Consider the following 15,571-nt stretch of genomic DNA (forward strand, 5'->3'; position numbering starts at 1 on the left):
GGCCTTGTGAAGCGATAGAGACAGAGCGCATTTAGGCCACCGTCTCCATTGACTTTGTATTGCGTGAGGCTGCCTCCATGTCATTTCTGACTTATAACAAAAAACAGAACAATGCCTTGAAGGGATAGTTCACCCAAAAAAGACCTCAGACCTCACTAAGCGAGTGCTGAACGCAGTTGGTGTTACTATGAACGCATAGTGGTGTTTTAGAGGTAAAAAATGATATAAATACTGTTTGGTTTCTCGCATAAACCGATCGTTTTGTGTCTTAGGATCTAATGTGTCGTCACGAGCCGCAGGGTTTCATTTGGATTTGTCTGTGCAAGTTTTTTTTTACTCTTAGAAGTTCCCATTGACATGCATTACATGACTGACAGACGGCAACGGTTGGAGTTAAAAATCATCATTTGTGTTCTACTGAAGAAACAAAGTCACCTACATCTTGGATGCGCTGAGGGTAAGCAGATAAACATCAAATGTTCATTTTTGAGTGAACTATCCCTTTAAAGCTGCTGTGTAACAAGTTGTACAGCAAACAAGCTAAAAAACCCAGAATTAAGTTTTTAGAAGTTACCGAACTGTAAAGGAGACAAAAGTGGATACAGGCAATAAGACGTGAAGTATCAGCAGGAAGAATGGGTACATTTTGGGATCCTGACACTCAGTATGCCTCAGTAAGCCTACATATGCAGTAAACATTTAGTCACTCTTAAGTCAAATATCCAAATGTCAGTTTTATATATTATATTTCCTGTCGCTGATTTCGTTCCCCTCCAGTGGGCGTAGTTCTCATAGTAATATGACATGTCGCACTCTGTCTCAATCACCTGTATCCACTTTTTAGTCCTTAAATGCTCGTTTTTTGGGCCAACAGCTAATAAAAACTTCTGGGTTTTTGGTTCGTTTTTTTTTAGCTTGTTTGCTGTACACCTTCCTTGTCGCATAGCAGCTTTTAGATATTGTCGGTGGGCGTGGTTTTCAGATTATGACGCGTGTCGCTCTGTCTGTACGCGATGCATTTGTGTTAGGAAATAGAAAAATATACATTTTTAACAATTTTTTTTTGAACTGCAAGAGTTTTACACTTTCTTCGTACGTTGAATAGGTAAGGCGGTCTGGCTTAAGACAAGATAAAAAATAAAATTGTTGAGACAAACTTTGATGTTGACTTGAGAAAGCCTGACCAGAAAGTATGAAGTAGTTTTAAAAGCTGGAAGGGTTTTAAAGCCAAACAGTCTATTAGAAAAACTGATTGATATTCTGGATTGTTTGTGTTTGTGTTTTTATATGGTTCCTAGAGTGTTGCTATGCGGTTGCTAGGCTACTCTTTTATCACAATTCTTACTTTTCTCAACAGTATATCGCAATGTTGAGAAAAAAAGTCAGAATTATGAGAAATAAACTTGCAATTTTTTTTAAACTTTTTTTCCTTACAATTCCTAGTTTAGACATAAACGAGTCCCTAGTCTTTGATATACATTTAGAATTGTGAGATATAAACCTGTCAGAGTTCCGAGTTATAAACTCGGAATTGCCAGATTTTTACTTTCAGAATTGTGAGAAAAAAAGTTGCAATTGCCTTTTTATTTTTATATTCCGCTGCAGAAAGGAGCTTCTAAAAATCTGACAGTATTTTGTGTCTAATGCAATAAACTGTATAAATAAAACAGTTTAAATGTTCTAAAATGCTTTATTTGCTAAGAAAATAAAACCACAATTTAATCTTGCTTAATCATTTTCTGACCACATGATTTAGAAAGTGTCTCTTATCTCACATCAGTGTTTCAGTTTTTAGTTTACTTTTACATTAACATCTTCTGTCGCAATCATATATGTATATATAAAAATGATTATATAATACATATGATATATATATATATATATATATATACACATTCTAAACTTTCTATGAAATGTATAATGCTTTAAGGTTAGTAATAAATAATGTGGGTTTTAATAAACTTTGTTTTCTCCAACTGCTTAAAAAGAGACAAAATGTTCAGATACGAACAGCACAATTTCCTGAGAATGACCCGTGTGTGTGTGTGACTCAAGAAACATATGAAAACGCATTTGAATGTGTATCAGAAATTTTTACTTGGTTTTGTTTAAAGCCATACTGTGTACATTAGGCAGTCTTCCCAACAAAAGAAAAGTTCAAATAAAAATCATAAAATAAAATCATATGAACATATACATATATAAAAAAAAAAAAGATACATTAACGCATAGGATTTTTGTACTTGCAAACAGTTTGCACAAGTCTTTCTGTTCTGTTTCTTTTTGTTCTTTCTCTTATTATTTTTTTGTAAAATTATAAAACTTATAAACGTAAAATGTACACTTTGTCTTTGAGGTGACCTCCAGCATACAGCTCAGAGACAGTTAAGGCCATGATAGTGTTGGAACGTTGCTACGACAACAGTCATTATGACGTCATCATTCCCTTTGAGTCAACCAATCGGATGTGACGTGCAGGTCACCTGATCCAAACTTGAGTCAGTCCAACATTTGTGAAAAGTCGGCAAAATTTTGTTTGTTTGCCGTCAGAGCGTTTGAGTTCGCAGTTTCTAGTCTGTGGAGTGTAAGATTTCAGCAAGACATTTTCAAGAGTTTATGGCATCATATTCATCTTTAAAAGTCCTTAAAAGCATATATATATGTAGTAGATTTTATATATGACCTTTTTGGCATTTATTTCTGTGGGTATTCGCTTGCAGAGGTCTAAAATGTACATTTTACATATTTGATAACTCAGCTGGCACATTCATAAACAGTCGACTCTTCCCTGATTGGACGCAGCCACTAAGTAAATAATGCACAAACCACATATTGCTTGTTATATCTATGCATTCCCATAATGCCACTGCTTTAACAGGCACTCCATGTTGGTGTCGTCGTCATCTATATGCATGCCCCTCCGTGCCTGTAGGGGGCAGTGCATAAATGACTTGACCTCGCAAAATGTGCGTTTGTGTATGAGAACGTGTTTGAGTGAGTGTATCAGTGTATATGTGTGTTTCGAAGGACAGATGGCACCGTACTGTCCAAAACTTCCCTTCATACGGACGCGAAACGAATGCTTTTTCGCCCAAATAAAATGAATTAAAAATCACTTAAAAAATGAAAGGAAAGCAGAATGACCACATTAAGAGTTGCTTCTCTTCCATCCGTCTCGCTCAGGCTTGTTCTTTATCGGTTCTCCACAGCTGCTCCTTGACCTCCGGTGGCAGAGTGTTGAAGAGATCCTCCTCCACGATCAGCCCGGAGCGCTTGAGAAGGCGACATTCGGAGAGCTCCACCGGTAATCCTTCCAGCCGGTTGCCGCGGAGCTCCAGCTGCGTGAGGCCCGTTAACTCTCCGAAACGCGACGGCAACACTGTAAGGCAGTTATTTCCCAGATTCAGCGTCCTCAGCTTCTTACACTGGAACAGCTCGGGTGGCAATGTCTCGATCTAAAAGGAAAAAAGAAACAAAACAATTATTTTATTTATTAACATTAAAGGCACACTATGTAAATTTTCACCACTAGAGGTCGCTTATTTGAAACAAAGGCGTAGCTTAATGATGGCTTGATTTTGTGGTATCATGGGAGGTGTTGTCTTCACCTCACAGCCGGTGTAAAAGACTCGGGCAGAAATCATGTTCATGAATGTGATTATTAACGTTACTGTGGTATGAAACAGAGAAGGACTGAGTGTTGTGGGAGCTGAACGAGGCCGCTGGAGCAATTGCTAATGAGAGACGAGCGAGACACACGTCTCGAGAGCAGCGGGACTTTTATTATGCCACAGTCGCCACTTACACTTCTTGCGATCAAGTGTATGTGGGGTAAAGCAGTGCTCTTTATCATATTAGATACATTTGTGTGTTGAAAGTTGTTATAATGCTCAACGGCTGCTATGAGACACTTGTTGCACACTGCAGTAAGCTAGATTGATTTAAGGCATGGTAAACCATGGTACTCGCGGTAAATCAAGAAAACAAGATTTAAACAATAAGACTTACTGTGTTGAGCTATATAACATGATTCGTTTTCTGTTGATGAATGTGTCCAAACAGTTGTTCCCTTGTCTGATAAAACACATAATATATTAAAGCATCTTTGGTGTTTCCATGGTTTCTACAAAATAAAATTGAGGGTAACGCGGGTATGATGTCGTTGATTGGCGACCCACGGAAACAGTTTGTGTCCTGGTTAAAATTGCTTATTTCTCTGGATTTAAACATTCTTGGAAACATTTGGGATAATGTAAGTACACAAGTCAACAAAATATATAACACTGCTCTAGTGGATATTTTAAAGGGGTGGTTCAATGCGATTTCACTTTTTTAGCTTTAGTTCGTGTGTAATGTTGCTGCTTGAGCATAAATAGCATCTGCAAAGTTACAGACGGGCGGTTTGGACTACAACGAGCTTCTTCCCGGGTTGGTGACATCATAAACCCTTGCTATTAACATAAACACTGCCCCTGGGAACACGGAACAAAGTGGGCGAGGCCATGTGGCGCAGCAAAATGGAAGCGGAAGAGTTGTGTACACCGGCCGCGAGGGGCGCGACGCGACGCGTCTAAAGATATAGAACCCATTATAATCTGTGATATTTTCTACACTGGATGCGGTGCTGAAAACAGATTCCAGAATCTACACGAGTTTAATGCTGGATTTGCACAAAAGCTATTACTGAAAGATGGAGCAGTTCCCACTTTAAAAGCAGAAGATGCTGTTTTTTGGCTTTAAACTGTAAGTACATTTTATTGTTTGTACATGTCTTTTAAATGTAATGTTATAGTTGCTATTTTTAATGCATCAAGGACATATACAAAGAGCAACACGTTTTTGCTAGCCAGTTAGCTAAATTCTAGTGCAACAAACACTAACAAACTTCTATGTTCATAGACAAACAGTTGTTCATGCTATAAATTAAAAGATACCTTTACAAAAATGCGACTACTCAGTCATGTATTTGGCTACAGATTAGCATTAATCAGGATAAAACTGTATATTGAAAGCTAACAAACTGCAGCTAAACATCAGCATATCTAAACACTTTGACACAAATACTAAATGGTTCTGCTTGACTCTCTTCATTTGGGTCTGATTCGGTTCAATTTGATACAGCAATATAGACGCTATTATTTACATTTCCAGTTTAGCGTGTAACTACGAATGGTAAGGGGCGTGGCGTTTCCGGACGCTTCAGCGAATCATGATACACTGGGCCAGCTACCAACCTGCCAACCAATCTGAGCACATTGCGTATTTCGGAGGGAGTGGGAGAAGCAGGAAGTCAAACGAGCCGTTCATATGAGAGTGGAAACCATAGACAGTAAAAGAAATGGACACAGCGACCCCATTGGAACTCAATTGAGACAAGTGAAGCCCATTTTTAGCGATTTTTAGCACTTCCGTTTCTGACGCGCAGACTCAAACTAAGCTTGATGATGTCAACAACCTGTCTGACAGATGTAAATCTTCTAGTAGCTGTGCGTGAAAACTGCCATCGTTAATCTTGCAGAGACGGCGAGCTTGAGCGGGGAGTTCTTTGGCATGAGTGAGCAGGAGTAAGTATTCTGATTAATTATTTTGTATAGTATTTTAAAATGTAACGCCAGTACGCCATATTAAGATAATCTCCCTGATTGCCTGCGAGCTTCTCCTCCTGTCTGTACGGTAATTTCTCTACTGTGCGACAGAGAGTCGAGTGGTTATGACGCAATCGTTAGCCTATTTTTACAAAAACTGTTTCTACGGGGCCATAATGTAACATAGAAGGTAATGGAGCCCTTTATACATTGTCGTGTATCTTTGGAAATAAATAATGGACAAATGGAGTCTATAAACGCCTCAGATGTAAAGTTATTCACTGTCAAAGTGACGCCAAAATGAATGGGAGTCAATGGGGATGCTAACGCAATTGAAGTTCTGCTACAAGATGGCGGCACGCGGCCGACTTCAACTTCCGGTCAATTTCCTTGGGCACTGGTGGAAACAGAGGTGTAGAATAAACGTAAAATATATGAAAAACACAGCGTTTTAAAAAAAACTAAGCATTAAGACATGTTAAACTGTGCCCCCAAAACAATCAAGCCTAGAAAAAAAAAAACACTGAACCACCCCTTTAATCCCAAAATTTTACATATTGTGCCTTTAAAAAGTTAGTTCACCCAAAAATGAAATTACTTTTCATTTTAGGGTGAACTATCCCTTTAATGTTAATGACTACATTTACTAATACATTTTCATTAACTAACATTAACAAAGATGAATATATATATATATTGCTCATATTACTCCATGTTAGTTAATACACTACTAAATAATGTTAACAAATGAAACCTTATTTGTAAAAGCATTACCAACATTTTTAAACTTCACCAAAATTCATATTTGTACATAATATTTATTAAACTCACATAAAATATTCCTGTTATGATTAAAACACAAGTGTTTGTACATGATCTTTCTTTTTTTTTTTTTTTTGTAATATTAGGTTATTACACCCAATACATTTTTCTATTTGCACAGGAAAATATATAATTTACCTATTTTTTGAGAATTTAAAATGTTATTTTAAAGTCCCCCAGTGGTGAAAATCAAGTTTTTACTGTTGTTTATTTGTCTATGTGGTGTTTTAATGTGCTTTAAGACGAGTGCATCTCTGAGCTGGTGAGTGGAGGCGGGGCTAATTAGCATATTCATATATCCACGTATATTAAATGAAGCAAGGGCTATATGAATATGTTACATTCAAGCTATTTTAAGGCATGAAGAAATTTGTTTTAAAGAAAAAAAAAAACATTTAAATGTGTCATTTTGGTGATGAAAGATGAGTTTTAAGGGATAAAATTATTAATTACAGGGGGACTTAAAAAAAACAAACAAACAAAAAAACCTTTTTGCTGTATTTGATTGTAGCGGTGCTACTTTAGTAGACCTATCATTTAAATTGATTAATTGTCAACCGTTATTAATTACACAATTACACATTATTAATTAACTCAATAGCTGATAAACCTTTTAATTATTTTCGTCAAAGTAAAATAAATGTAATTTATGTAAATATAAACTAAATAATGTAAAATATAACTGTAAAATTTGATTTCAGCTATTTCAGTTTTGTTCAGCACATAACGGATAATGTAGTAGATCACAGTAGGGTGATCTGGTGTCTTGGTTAGGGTTTATATAGCAATAATGACCAGCTGATTGGATTGATGCGAGAAACCCAAAACCAGCACGGCCTATGCAGGGAATCGTTTGTTCGGCAAAACAGTCAGTTATCCATTTTAACAGCTGTAATGCTACAATAATTGACCGCAGAATGCCACGACTGACCAATCAGAATCAAGTATTCCAGAGAGCTATGTAATATAATCTATCTGTAATAAACAACGTGCCCCATTTAAAGCCACTCGCTCGGCAGGGCGGAGACCCTGAAAACATATTATACACAGGAAAACCAATTATCTCCAGAGTAAGCTGCTAATTTTGGCCCACACACACACACACACACTCTAAAAAAAGCAAACATATGCATCTAGTTATGGTCCACCTTGATTCTCAACAAATACCACAAATTACACAACTCATTAGATAATAATGAGCTAATGAAGGAACCGGGAAGAGAGAGAGAGAAAGAGAGAGAGTGTGTGTGTTATGTTAGTATTGAGATAATATTGTAGTTTGTATTAATATTTTTATATTTTCTATTAGGTTATAGACAAAAGGGTCTATGTCTGTCTATATAGTTTTTATTAATTTAATTTAAATATAAATATATATATATGCACACACATACATACACATGCACACAAACACACACATATACATTTTTTTAATGGTTTTAGTTGTAGTTTACTATAATAACCCTGGTGCTCACACTCCTCGACAGGAGGTCCCATAAACCCGCTATTTTCAGAAACATGCCACACACACTCTCAAACACGCCCGTTACTAAAAACAACCACAAGTGCACGTCAAACTCAAAACACATGAGAGAGACAGGTTTTGTGTGCTGCATAATAATGTTCCTGGACTTTATGTCTGTACATTCCCTGTTTAACTCCTTGGAATTATCTGACTCGCATCCAAAGAATCCAGATTCAGTAAAACAACGGCGCCGTCTAATGTCGCTTCCACCCTAGAGAAAGCTCAGATGGGCGTTTGACGGATAGGTGTGCGCAACATGCGTTTGAGGGTGTGGAAAGAGCAGAGTTGTTTTGAAATCAGGAATACAGTAAACAGGATTTCTGGACACGTTAATTCAGACGTGAGCAAAGTTAGTATAATGAAAGATTATGAAAACATCTTTGAAATGACGTGCACTGATGAATCCTTCACAGAAGACCAAAGCTGAATTTTCAGCATCATTCAGTGTCACATGATCCGTCAGGAATCATTTTGCTGAATAAAGTTTAAAAGAAAAACATTTATTTTAAATATAACCTTTTGTAACATTATAAAATGTTTTTACTGTCCTTACTGAATTAAACTATTACTTTTCTTCTTCTTTTTTTAACACATAAATTGGTTATCCACCTTTTTCCTGATGAGTCTACTGCATTTTGAATTATGGGAGGCACTTCCGGTTTGGGGAAGTTCCACTCAAAAAGACTGAAACAAATCATTTCAGATGATAAGGTTGTGCTACAAATGATCCTTATCTGTCCGTTTTATTTTCAGACGTCAGAAGAATAACTCGACATGGTATAGCAAATATATCTGGCAAGAGCTGCATTCTTTTCCTCCTGATTATTTTATTTTTTTCTTTGTATTCCACACATTTTCTTGCTCACTTGTGGACTGCTTTCCCAATTCAATTTACTATATATCCCATGAATGATTCACTGGAAGGCACTGAGAATCTGGTTTTTCTCTCCAAATACTCACGTCTCATTCCAGGTTTGTTTTCACATGGATGCTTTAAGATATAATTGCCTCCACTTTTCCCTTCTAATCCCTATTAGCACTGTGTTCTGGATTGTTTCTAAAGCAGGTAAATACAATATTTACTGTGTCACAATGACGGAAATCACTTTGAAAAGGATACCAGATGGTGTTATCTGAGTTTATGTCTATCTTTCTCTGTAAAACTGCAACTAGCTCAAACTCAGATAACACCGTCTTATGAAATCTCTCAGGAACATGAGGTGACGTGCATATGCATGTCTGCACATTTATGCTCAACTCACTCTGTTCGCCGTCACCGCAAAGTACTGCAGGTTCTGTAGGAAGCCGATGTCCGGAGGGATGCTGGTCAGGTTGTTGTGGCTGAGGTCCAGGTAACGCAGCTTCCTGCAGAAGAACAGCTGAGCGGGAATCTTCTCGATCTTGTTCCTGTTCAGGTAGAGTCGCTCCAGGTTGTTGAGGGTGCCGATCTGGATGGGGATGTAGGCGATCTGGTTGTACCAGAGTTTGAGGCACACCAGTCTGTGGAGATGCTGGAAGCTGATGATCTCCTCGATGGTCTTCAAGTTGTTGTCCTTCAGATCAATCTCCTACAGAGAAAAGTTATGATGTGCACATCAGAATAAATGAACAGAGCCCAAGGGGAAATTCCTATGGTAAGCAGCCAAACTTTAGGAAATGAACAACATTTATGTGATGAGGCAAGTTTAAAGGGGGCATATCATGAACGTTTCTGACTTTTTTCATGTTTAAGTGCTATAATCGGGACTCCAGTGCATCTACCAAGCCAGAAAATGTGAAAAGCACTTTATTTTGGTGAGCCTTTATCTGCAAGCATGTTAAAAAAACGAGCTGTTCAGATTTCGCTCCCCTGGTGACATAGGAAGGGGATCTTATTATAATATTGCCGCCCCTTAATCTGCACATGTACCAGTTCTAACGCCATTGGCAAAAGTTCGAGCAAAGCATGAACAATGTAAGGCTGAACACCGTTACTGACAATCCTCATTCTGGCTGCGTGAGATTCTCCAGCTTTGTTGTTGTTGAGCTGTTAAAGCTCCACCATCTTCTGGCAGCAGCTCATTTGCATTTAAAGGGACACACACAAAAACAGCGTGTTTTTTGCTCACACCCAAATGGGGCAAATTTGTCAAGCTATAATAAATGATCTGTGGGGGATTTTGGGCTGAAAATTCACAGACAAATTCTGGAGACACCAGAGTCTTATATTACATCTTGTGAAAGGGGCATTATAGGTCCCCTTTAAAGAGGACCCATTATACCCTTTTAAAAAGTACTGATTTTGTTTTTGGGCTCTACTAGAATAGGTCTGTCAGTAACCGTTTGTTTAGTTCCTGTCTCTATGAAGCCCCTCCTTCTGAAAAGCACAATGTGTTCTGATTTGTCGGCTGGACCAGTGTGTTGTGATTGGTCAACTGCTTCAAGCGTGTTTGGGAAATGTCCCACCCCTTACCATAACCACCAGTTTCAACACACTACTAACTAACTCAACCAGGCCCCGCCCCTTTATTTTGCATGTGATTTATTATTTTAATGAGGAATATTGTGATGTGTTTGTTCCCGGAAAAGATAACTCAAGACTACAATGGAGGCGTTTCAGGGAGTTCAGAAACAGTAACACTGATATAGAGAAGAACTCCTGCTGGAGGAACATTTTTCTAAAGAAAACACACTAAACACACTAAAGAAAAGCATAACAGGCTCTCTTTAAGACACTCAAGTCATCTGATTTTACTTGCATACATTAGTTCTGTAGTGTCTAATTATATGCACAGGTTTTAAGATTACCTGTAGATTGTGCAGGCTGAATATGGAGTGCGGGATCCTCTCTAGATCACAGCGCACCAGCTCTAGCTCAGTCAGGTTCACCATCTTCTTCAGACTGTTCAGAACCATCAGTTTGGTCCCTTCGTTATTGATGGACAGCTTCTGCAAGTGAACGCCAACGTCCGTCACCACCTGCAGGGGGAAAAAGTCATACTTGAATCATTATTTTGTCCTATTAAATTAATTTTTTTGTAACATTTTCTTCAGAATATTTACAAAAAGTACCTACACTAATAGCGTAGCACAATGCATAAATACAGTAGCTATTTAAATATTGGTAAGCATGATCTCTGAATGAAAGTCATGAGTGGAACTATTTGTTATATATAGTTCAAATATATTAATAATATATAATTATTTATATAACTTATTCATTTATATACAATAAATTATAAAAAATCTGATTATAATATAAAAATATAATTTTATTATATTATAGGTTATACAGATTATTATATAGACAAAAGTACGATCATTAATCAAAATATTTTACAAAAAGATAAAATATTTTTTTTGTAGGAACTATATTTAAATGATACATTATTTCAACTGAATTTAAAATATTTATATAAAATTTACCTTTTATTTTTGGGGAAAAATTAAATAATTTTATTATATTCATTTTAATTATATAATATTTATATAGAAATAACATTTATATATAAATTAAATATAAATTAAATAATTATATTTATATAAACTAATTTTATTTATATATATATATATATATATATATATATATATATATACTCACACATGTATAATTTATTTTGTATTATAAAGATTATTATATAGACAAAAATATTATCAAAATACTTTACAAAAAGATTACATATATAAAATAATAATATATTATTTGTATAAACAATATATATTGATTATATTATATTATATTAAATTATATTATTTAAACTATTTAAAAGATATATTATTTGAACTGTATTTAACATTTATATAAAATTTTCCTTTTTATTTTTCGGTAAAAGAAAAAAAAAAAAAAAATCACATTTTTTTGTCTTTATAATAATGTGCACTGATAAATAATGCACAAGACCAGGAACATGTATTAAGAAAGTAAACAGTCTCAGTTTTAAATTTAATCTTTCATCAGCATGGTATTACAGTCATCAGATACACATACTGTGATATGCTTCCACACAGTAAGAATTTATGAATATGAATTCATGAAAATGTATGCATTTCTGTCATTAACATCATCTTACCTGAGGCAGTTTAGTGAGGTTGCTCTTCAGCCGCAGGACCTTGAGCCTCTTGAGCTCCCGTAGGCCGTCGATGACGATGAATCGGTTGTTCTCCGCGCTAAGGTTTCCAGTGAGATGGAGCTCGCTGAGATTCTTGAGGCTGTAGATCCACAGCGGAATCTCCTTAATGTCTGTGAACTTTATGTGTAGTGATTTGAGGTTCTCGCGGAGGAAGGCCAGAGCGGGAGCCTCGATTTTGGCCGGTGTGTGGTAAAGCCACATCTCCCTCAGGTTAGACAGCTGTGCAATAATAGGCGGGATTGTAACATCAGGGATCAGCTCCAATTTCAGCACCTGGATGAAATTATGAAATGGATGGATGAAAAAGATAATGAGAGCATTTTTTTATACTTTCTCCCATAGCAAAGTAATATGCAAAAGCAACATTACATAAACTCTTATCAAGTTGATTAGGCATCCTAAAAAGCCAATTGGCCAATGGTGTGAGATTGGGTCGTGACCATATTTAATTTCTTTAACCAATAGCACAGAGGATGTTATTACAGAAGCCTCATTATTTTGCAGTTCCATCTGATGTCAGTGGCACAGAAATTACACCCTTCACCTTTAACAACAAAAGGCCAGAAAGAAAAAAAACCACAAACCATGTGGGAGGAAATACCTCCCACTTCCTTCTCAGCTGTGAAGCAAGAATTAAAACGTATCTCATAAGGAGGCATCATAAAGCACACAAGCAGTTACTTAAGAAGAAGCTGATTTGAACTTTTGTAGGGCTGCACAAATTTGGTGAAAAAAATTAATTCCTATTTTTCTGTTAAAATCACCAGGAAATCTTTTTTTTTTTTTTTTTTTACAATCTGCCTCCATTTAGTTAGCAACACTAAACTTCCTATGATCCAGCCAATTACCGAAGGACAAAATCGAGTCCCGCCCAACATTTTTTCTTATTCCAGAAGCTGATTCACTTGGGAAGAAAAGACTATTGCAAGCAACTTCCGTTTCAGGCCGACTTTAAAGATTCCAGTTTAAAATGTTTTGTTAAAGGTGCCCTAGAATTAAAAATTGAATTTATCTTGGCATAGTTAAATAAGAGTTCAGTACATGGAAATGACATACAGTGAGTCTCAAACTCCATTGTTTCCTCCTTCTTATATAAATCTAATTTGTTTAAAAGACCTCCGAAGAACAGGCGAATCTCAACATAACATCGACTGTTACGTAACAGTCGGGATCATTAATATGTACGCCCCAAATATTTGCATATGCCAGCTCGTGTTCAAGGCATTACACAAGGGCAGCCAGTATTAACGTCTGGATCTGTGTACAGCTGAATCATCAGACTAGGTAAGCAAGCAAGAACAACAGCGAAAAATGGCAGATGGAGCAATAATATCTGACATGATTCATGATATCATGATATTTTTACTGATATTTGTAAATTGTCTTTCTAAATGTTTCGTTAGCATGTTGCTAATGTACTGTTAAATGTGGTTAAAGTTACAATCATTTCTTACTGTATTCACGGAGACAAGAGCCGTCGCTATTTTCATTTTTAAACACTTGCAGTCTGTATAATGCGTAAACACAACTTCATTCTTTATAAATCTCTCCAACAGTGTAGCATTAGCCGTTAGCCACAGAGCACTATCAAACTCATTCAGAATCAAATGTAAACATTAAAATAAATACTCTACTTACATGATTAGACATGCTGCATGACGAACACTTTGTAAAGATCCATTTTGAGGGTTGTATTAGCTGTGTGAACTTTGTTTATGCACTGTTTAAGGCAAGCGCGAGCTCCGGGGGCGGAGAGCGTGAGCATTTAAAGGGGCCACAGCATAAATCGCCTCATAGTTAATGATGCCCCAAAATAGGCAGTTAAAAAAATGAATAAAAAAAAATCTATGGGGTATTTTGAGCTGAAACTTCACAGACACATTCAGGGGACACCTTAGACTTATATTACATCTTGTGAAAAGACGTTCTACGGCACCTTTAAAGCTCCAGGTTGGCTTTGCTTGTTTGGCCAAATTATGCAGCCTTACATTTTGTGATATTATATATATATATATATATATATAAAAATAATAATACTAGTAATAATAATAATAATTATTATTATTACTACTATGACTACTACTAAATACAAATATTTAATATTAATTTATTATTTATAAAAATGATTAATACTACTATTACTAAATACAAATATAAACAAAATAAATATTATTGTAATATTTCACTGTGAAATAAAAAAATAGTGTAGAGAATTTTTATTTTACAGTAAATGTTAAATTATAATACTAACATTTATGTCTTTTTCATTTTCATTAATTTTCAAATGTTAAACCATCATCTATAACAATTTATTTTGGCGGTAAACCGCATGGAGTCCTTAAAGCTTCTCTTTTGTTGACAACAGCCAGTTTATAAGCACTTCTCATTACAAGTATTGGAAGATGTTGCGTTTTCAAATACACGATATTATCATCTCAAACTCAGAGAAGTTCATGGCCCTGTTTCCACCTGGTGTTTTAATCCGTCTCTTTTGTCCACTTCCCTCCGGATTTCTTCGAGGGCAGGGTCTATGGGCTTTTTCAAATCTTTCAATCTCATGGACAAAATTAGATGAATTTTTTTGAATGAAACGACAGAAAAACCTACAAAGAGCAGCAGCTTTAGTTTCTGCTCTGACAGCCACTAGACAAACAGTGTATGTTAGAAATCAGGAATGGTGAGAGAACATTGTGTTGGTACATTTTTCATCTTCAAACCAAACTTGGGATTAAGTTTAAATCCCGTCTGGCTAGCCCGATTCCCATAATGTTTACACATCAGGTCAGTAGACGAAGAGTTGGTGGTCTTTAGTAGCTGTTTGAACACATTCGACCACTAAAGCATTTACACTACGAAAGCAATCCGGTTGAATGAGTTTTCGACTTCCTCTGGACACATTTTAGGCCCCTTTACACCTGTATTTAGAAGAGGTGTAATGGTACATGTATTCGTCCCAAACCGTACAGTACAGACGTCACGGTTCGGTTTAAGCAGTTAGACGACGAATACAGTCAGTCACAGGCGATCCACACTGCACGCGGTAATGCAATGCTGTTTGCTAACCACCACAGCAGGACAGAATAAGAGCAGAAGAATAACAACGTATACGCAAATGACCGCTTGAAAACAAGTCCTAGATAATGCGCACGCGTCTAATGCGTCTTTCTGTGCTCACGGACAAAAGAGAATACTTGGAAAGCCTCGCACTCTCAACTGTGTGTGAAACAGAGAGGAACGGGGAAAATTAAGTATTGGAGGATTAGGCTTAAGCTTTTTAAATATAGTTTTAAGTGGAGCAAATTGTAACACTCCTAATGCACAAGTTTTATTTTTCATTCTGTTTATTTTGCACTTTCATAACACAAGATTTTGTAGCTGATTGTGGCCAAATACCTTTTGTTTTTATCAGCCCTGCAAAAAAATATGACCTATGCAAGAGTGCATTCTTGTTTACTGCTTAGTGCTCAATACACTATAGGAGGCTGTACTGACCAACTAGGGGACTAAATGCCGCTAGGTGGAACAAACAG

General features: G+C 36.3%; 1 protein-coding gene across 1 annotated transcript in view; it reads right to left on the reverse strand.

Moving 5' to 3' along the window:
- Window positions 1-2,060: 2,060 nt before the first annotated feature.
- The window catches only part of lrrc8aa (leucine rich repeat containing 8 VRAC subunit Aa), a 31,873-nt gene continuing 18,362 nt past the window's right edge, over window positions 2,061-15,571 (reverse strand). The window contains exons 4-7 of the mRNA XM_067376164.1: window positions 11,982-12,314; window positions 10,720-10,890; window positions 9,195-9,500; window positions 2,061-3,455 (exon numbers count right to left, since the gene is read on the reverse strand). Of these exons, the coding sequence (XP_067232265.1) occupies window positions 3,180-3,455; window positions 9,195-9,500; window positions 10,720-10,890; window positions 11,982-12,314 (1,086 nt within the window). The 3' untranslated portion in view covers window positions 2,061-3,179. The remainder of the gene's footprint in view (window positions 3,456-9,194; window positions 9,501-10,719; window positions 10,891-11,981; window positions 12,315-15,571) is intronic.

The sequence above is a fragment of the Chanodichthys erythropterus genome, chromosome 22, assembly GCF_024489055.1.
Source record: "Chanodichthys erythropterus isolate Z2021 chromosome 22, ASM2448905v1, whole genome shotgun sequence".
Taxonomy (NCBI): Eukaryota; Metazoa; Chordata; class Actinopteri; order Cypriniformes; family Xenocyprididae; genus Chanodichthys; species Chanodichthys erythropterus.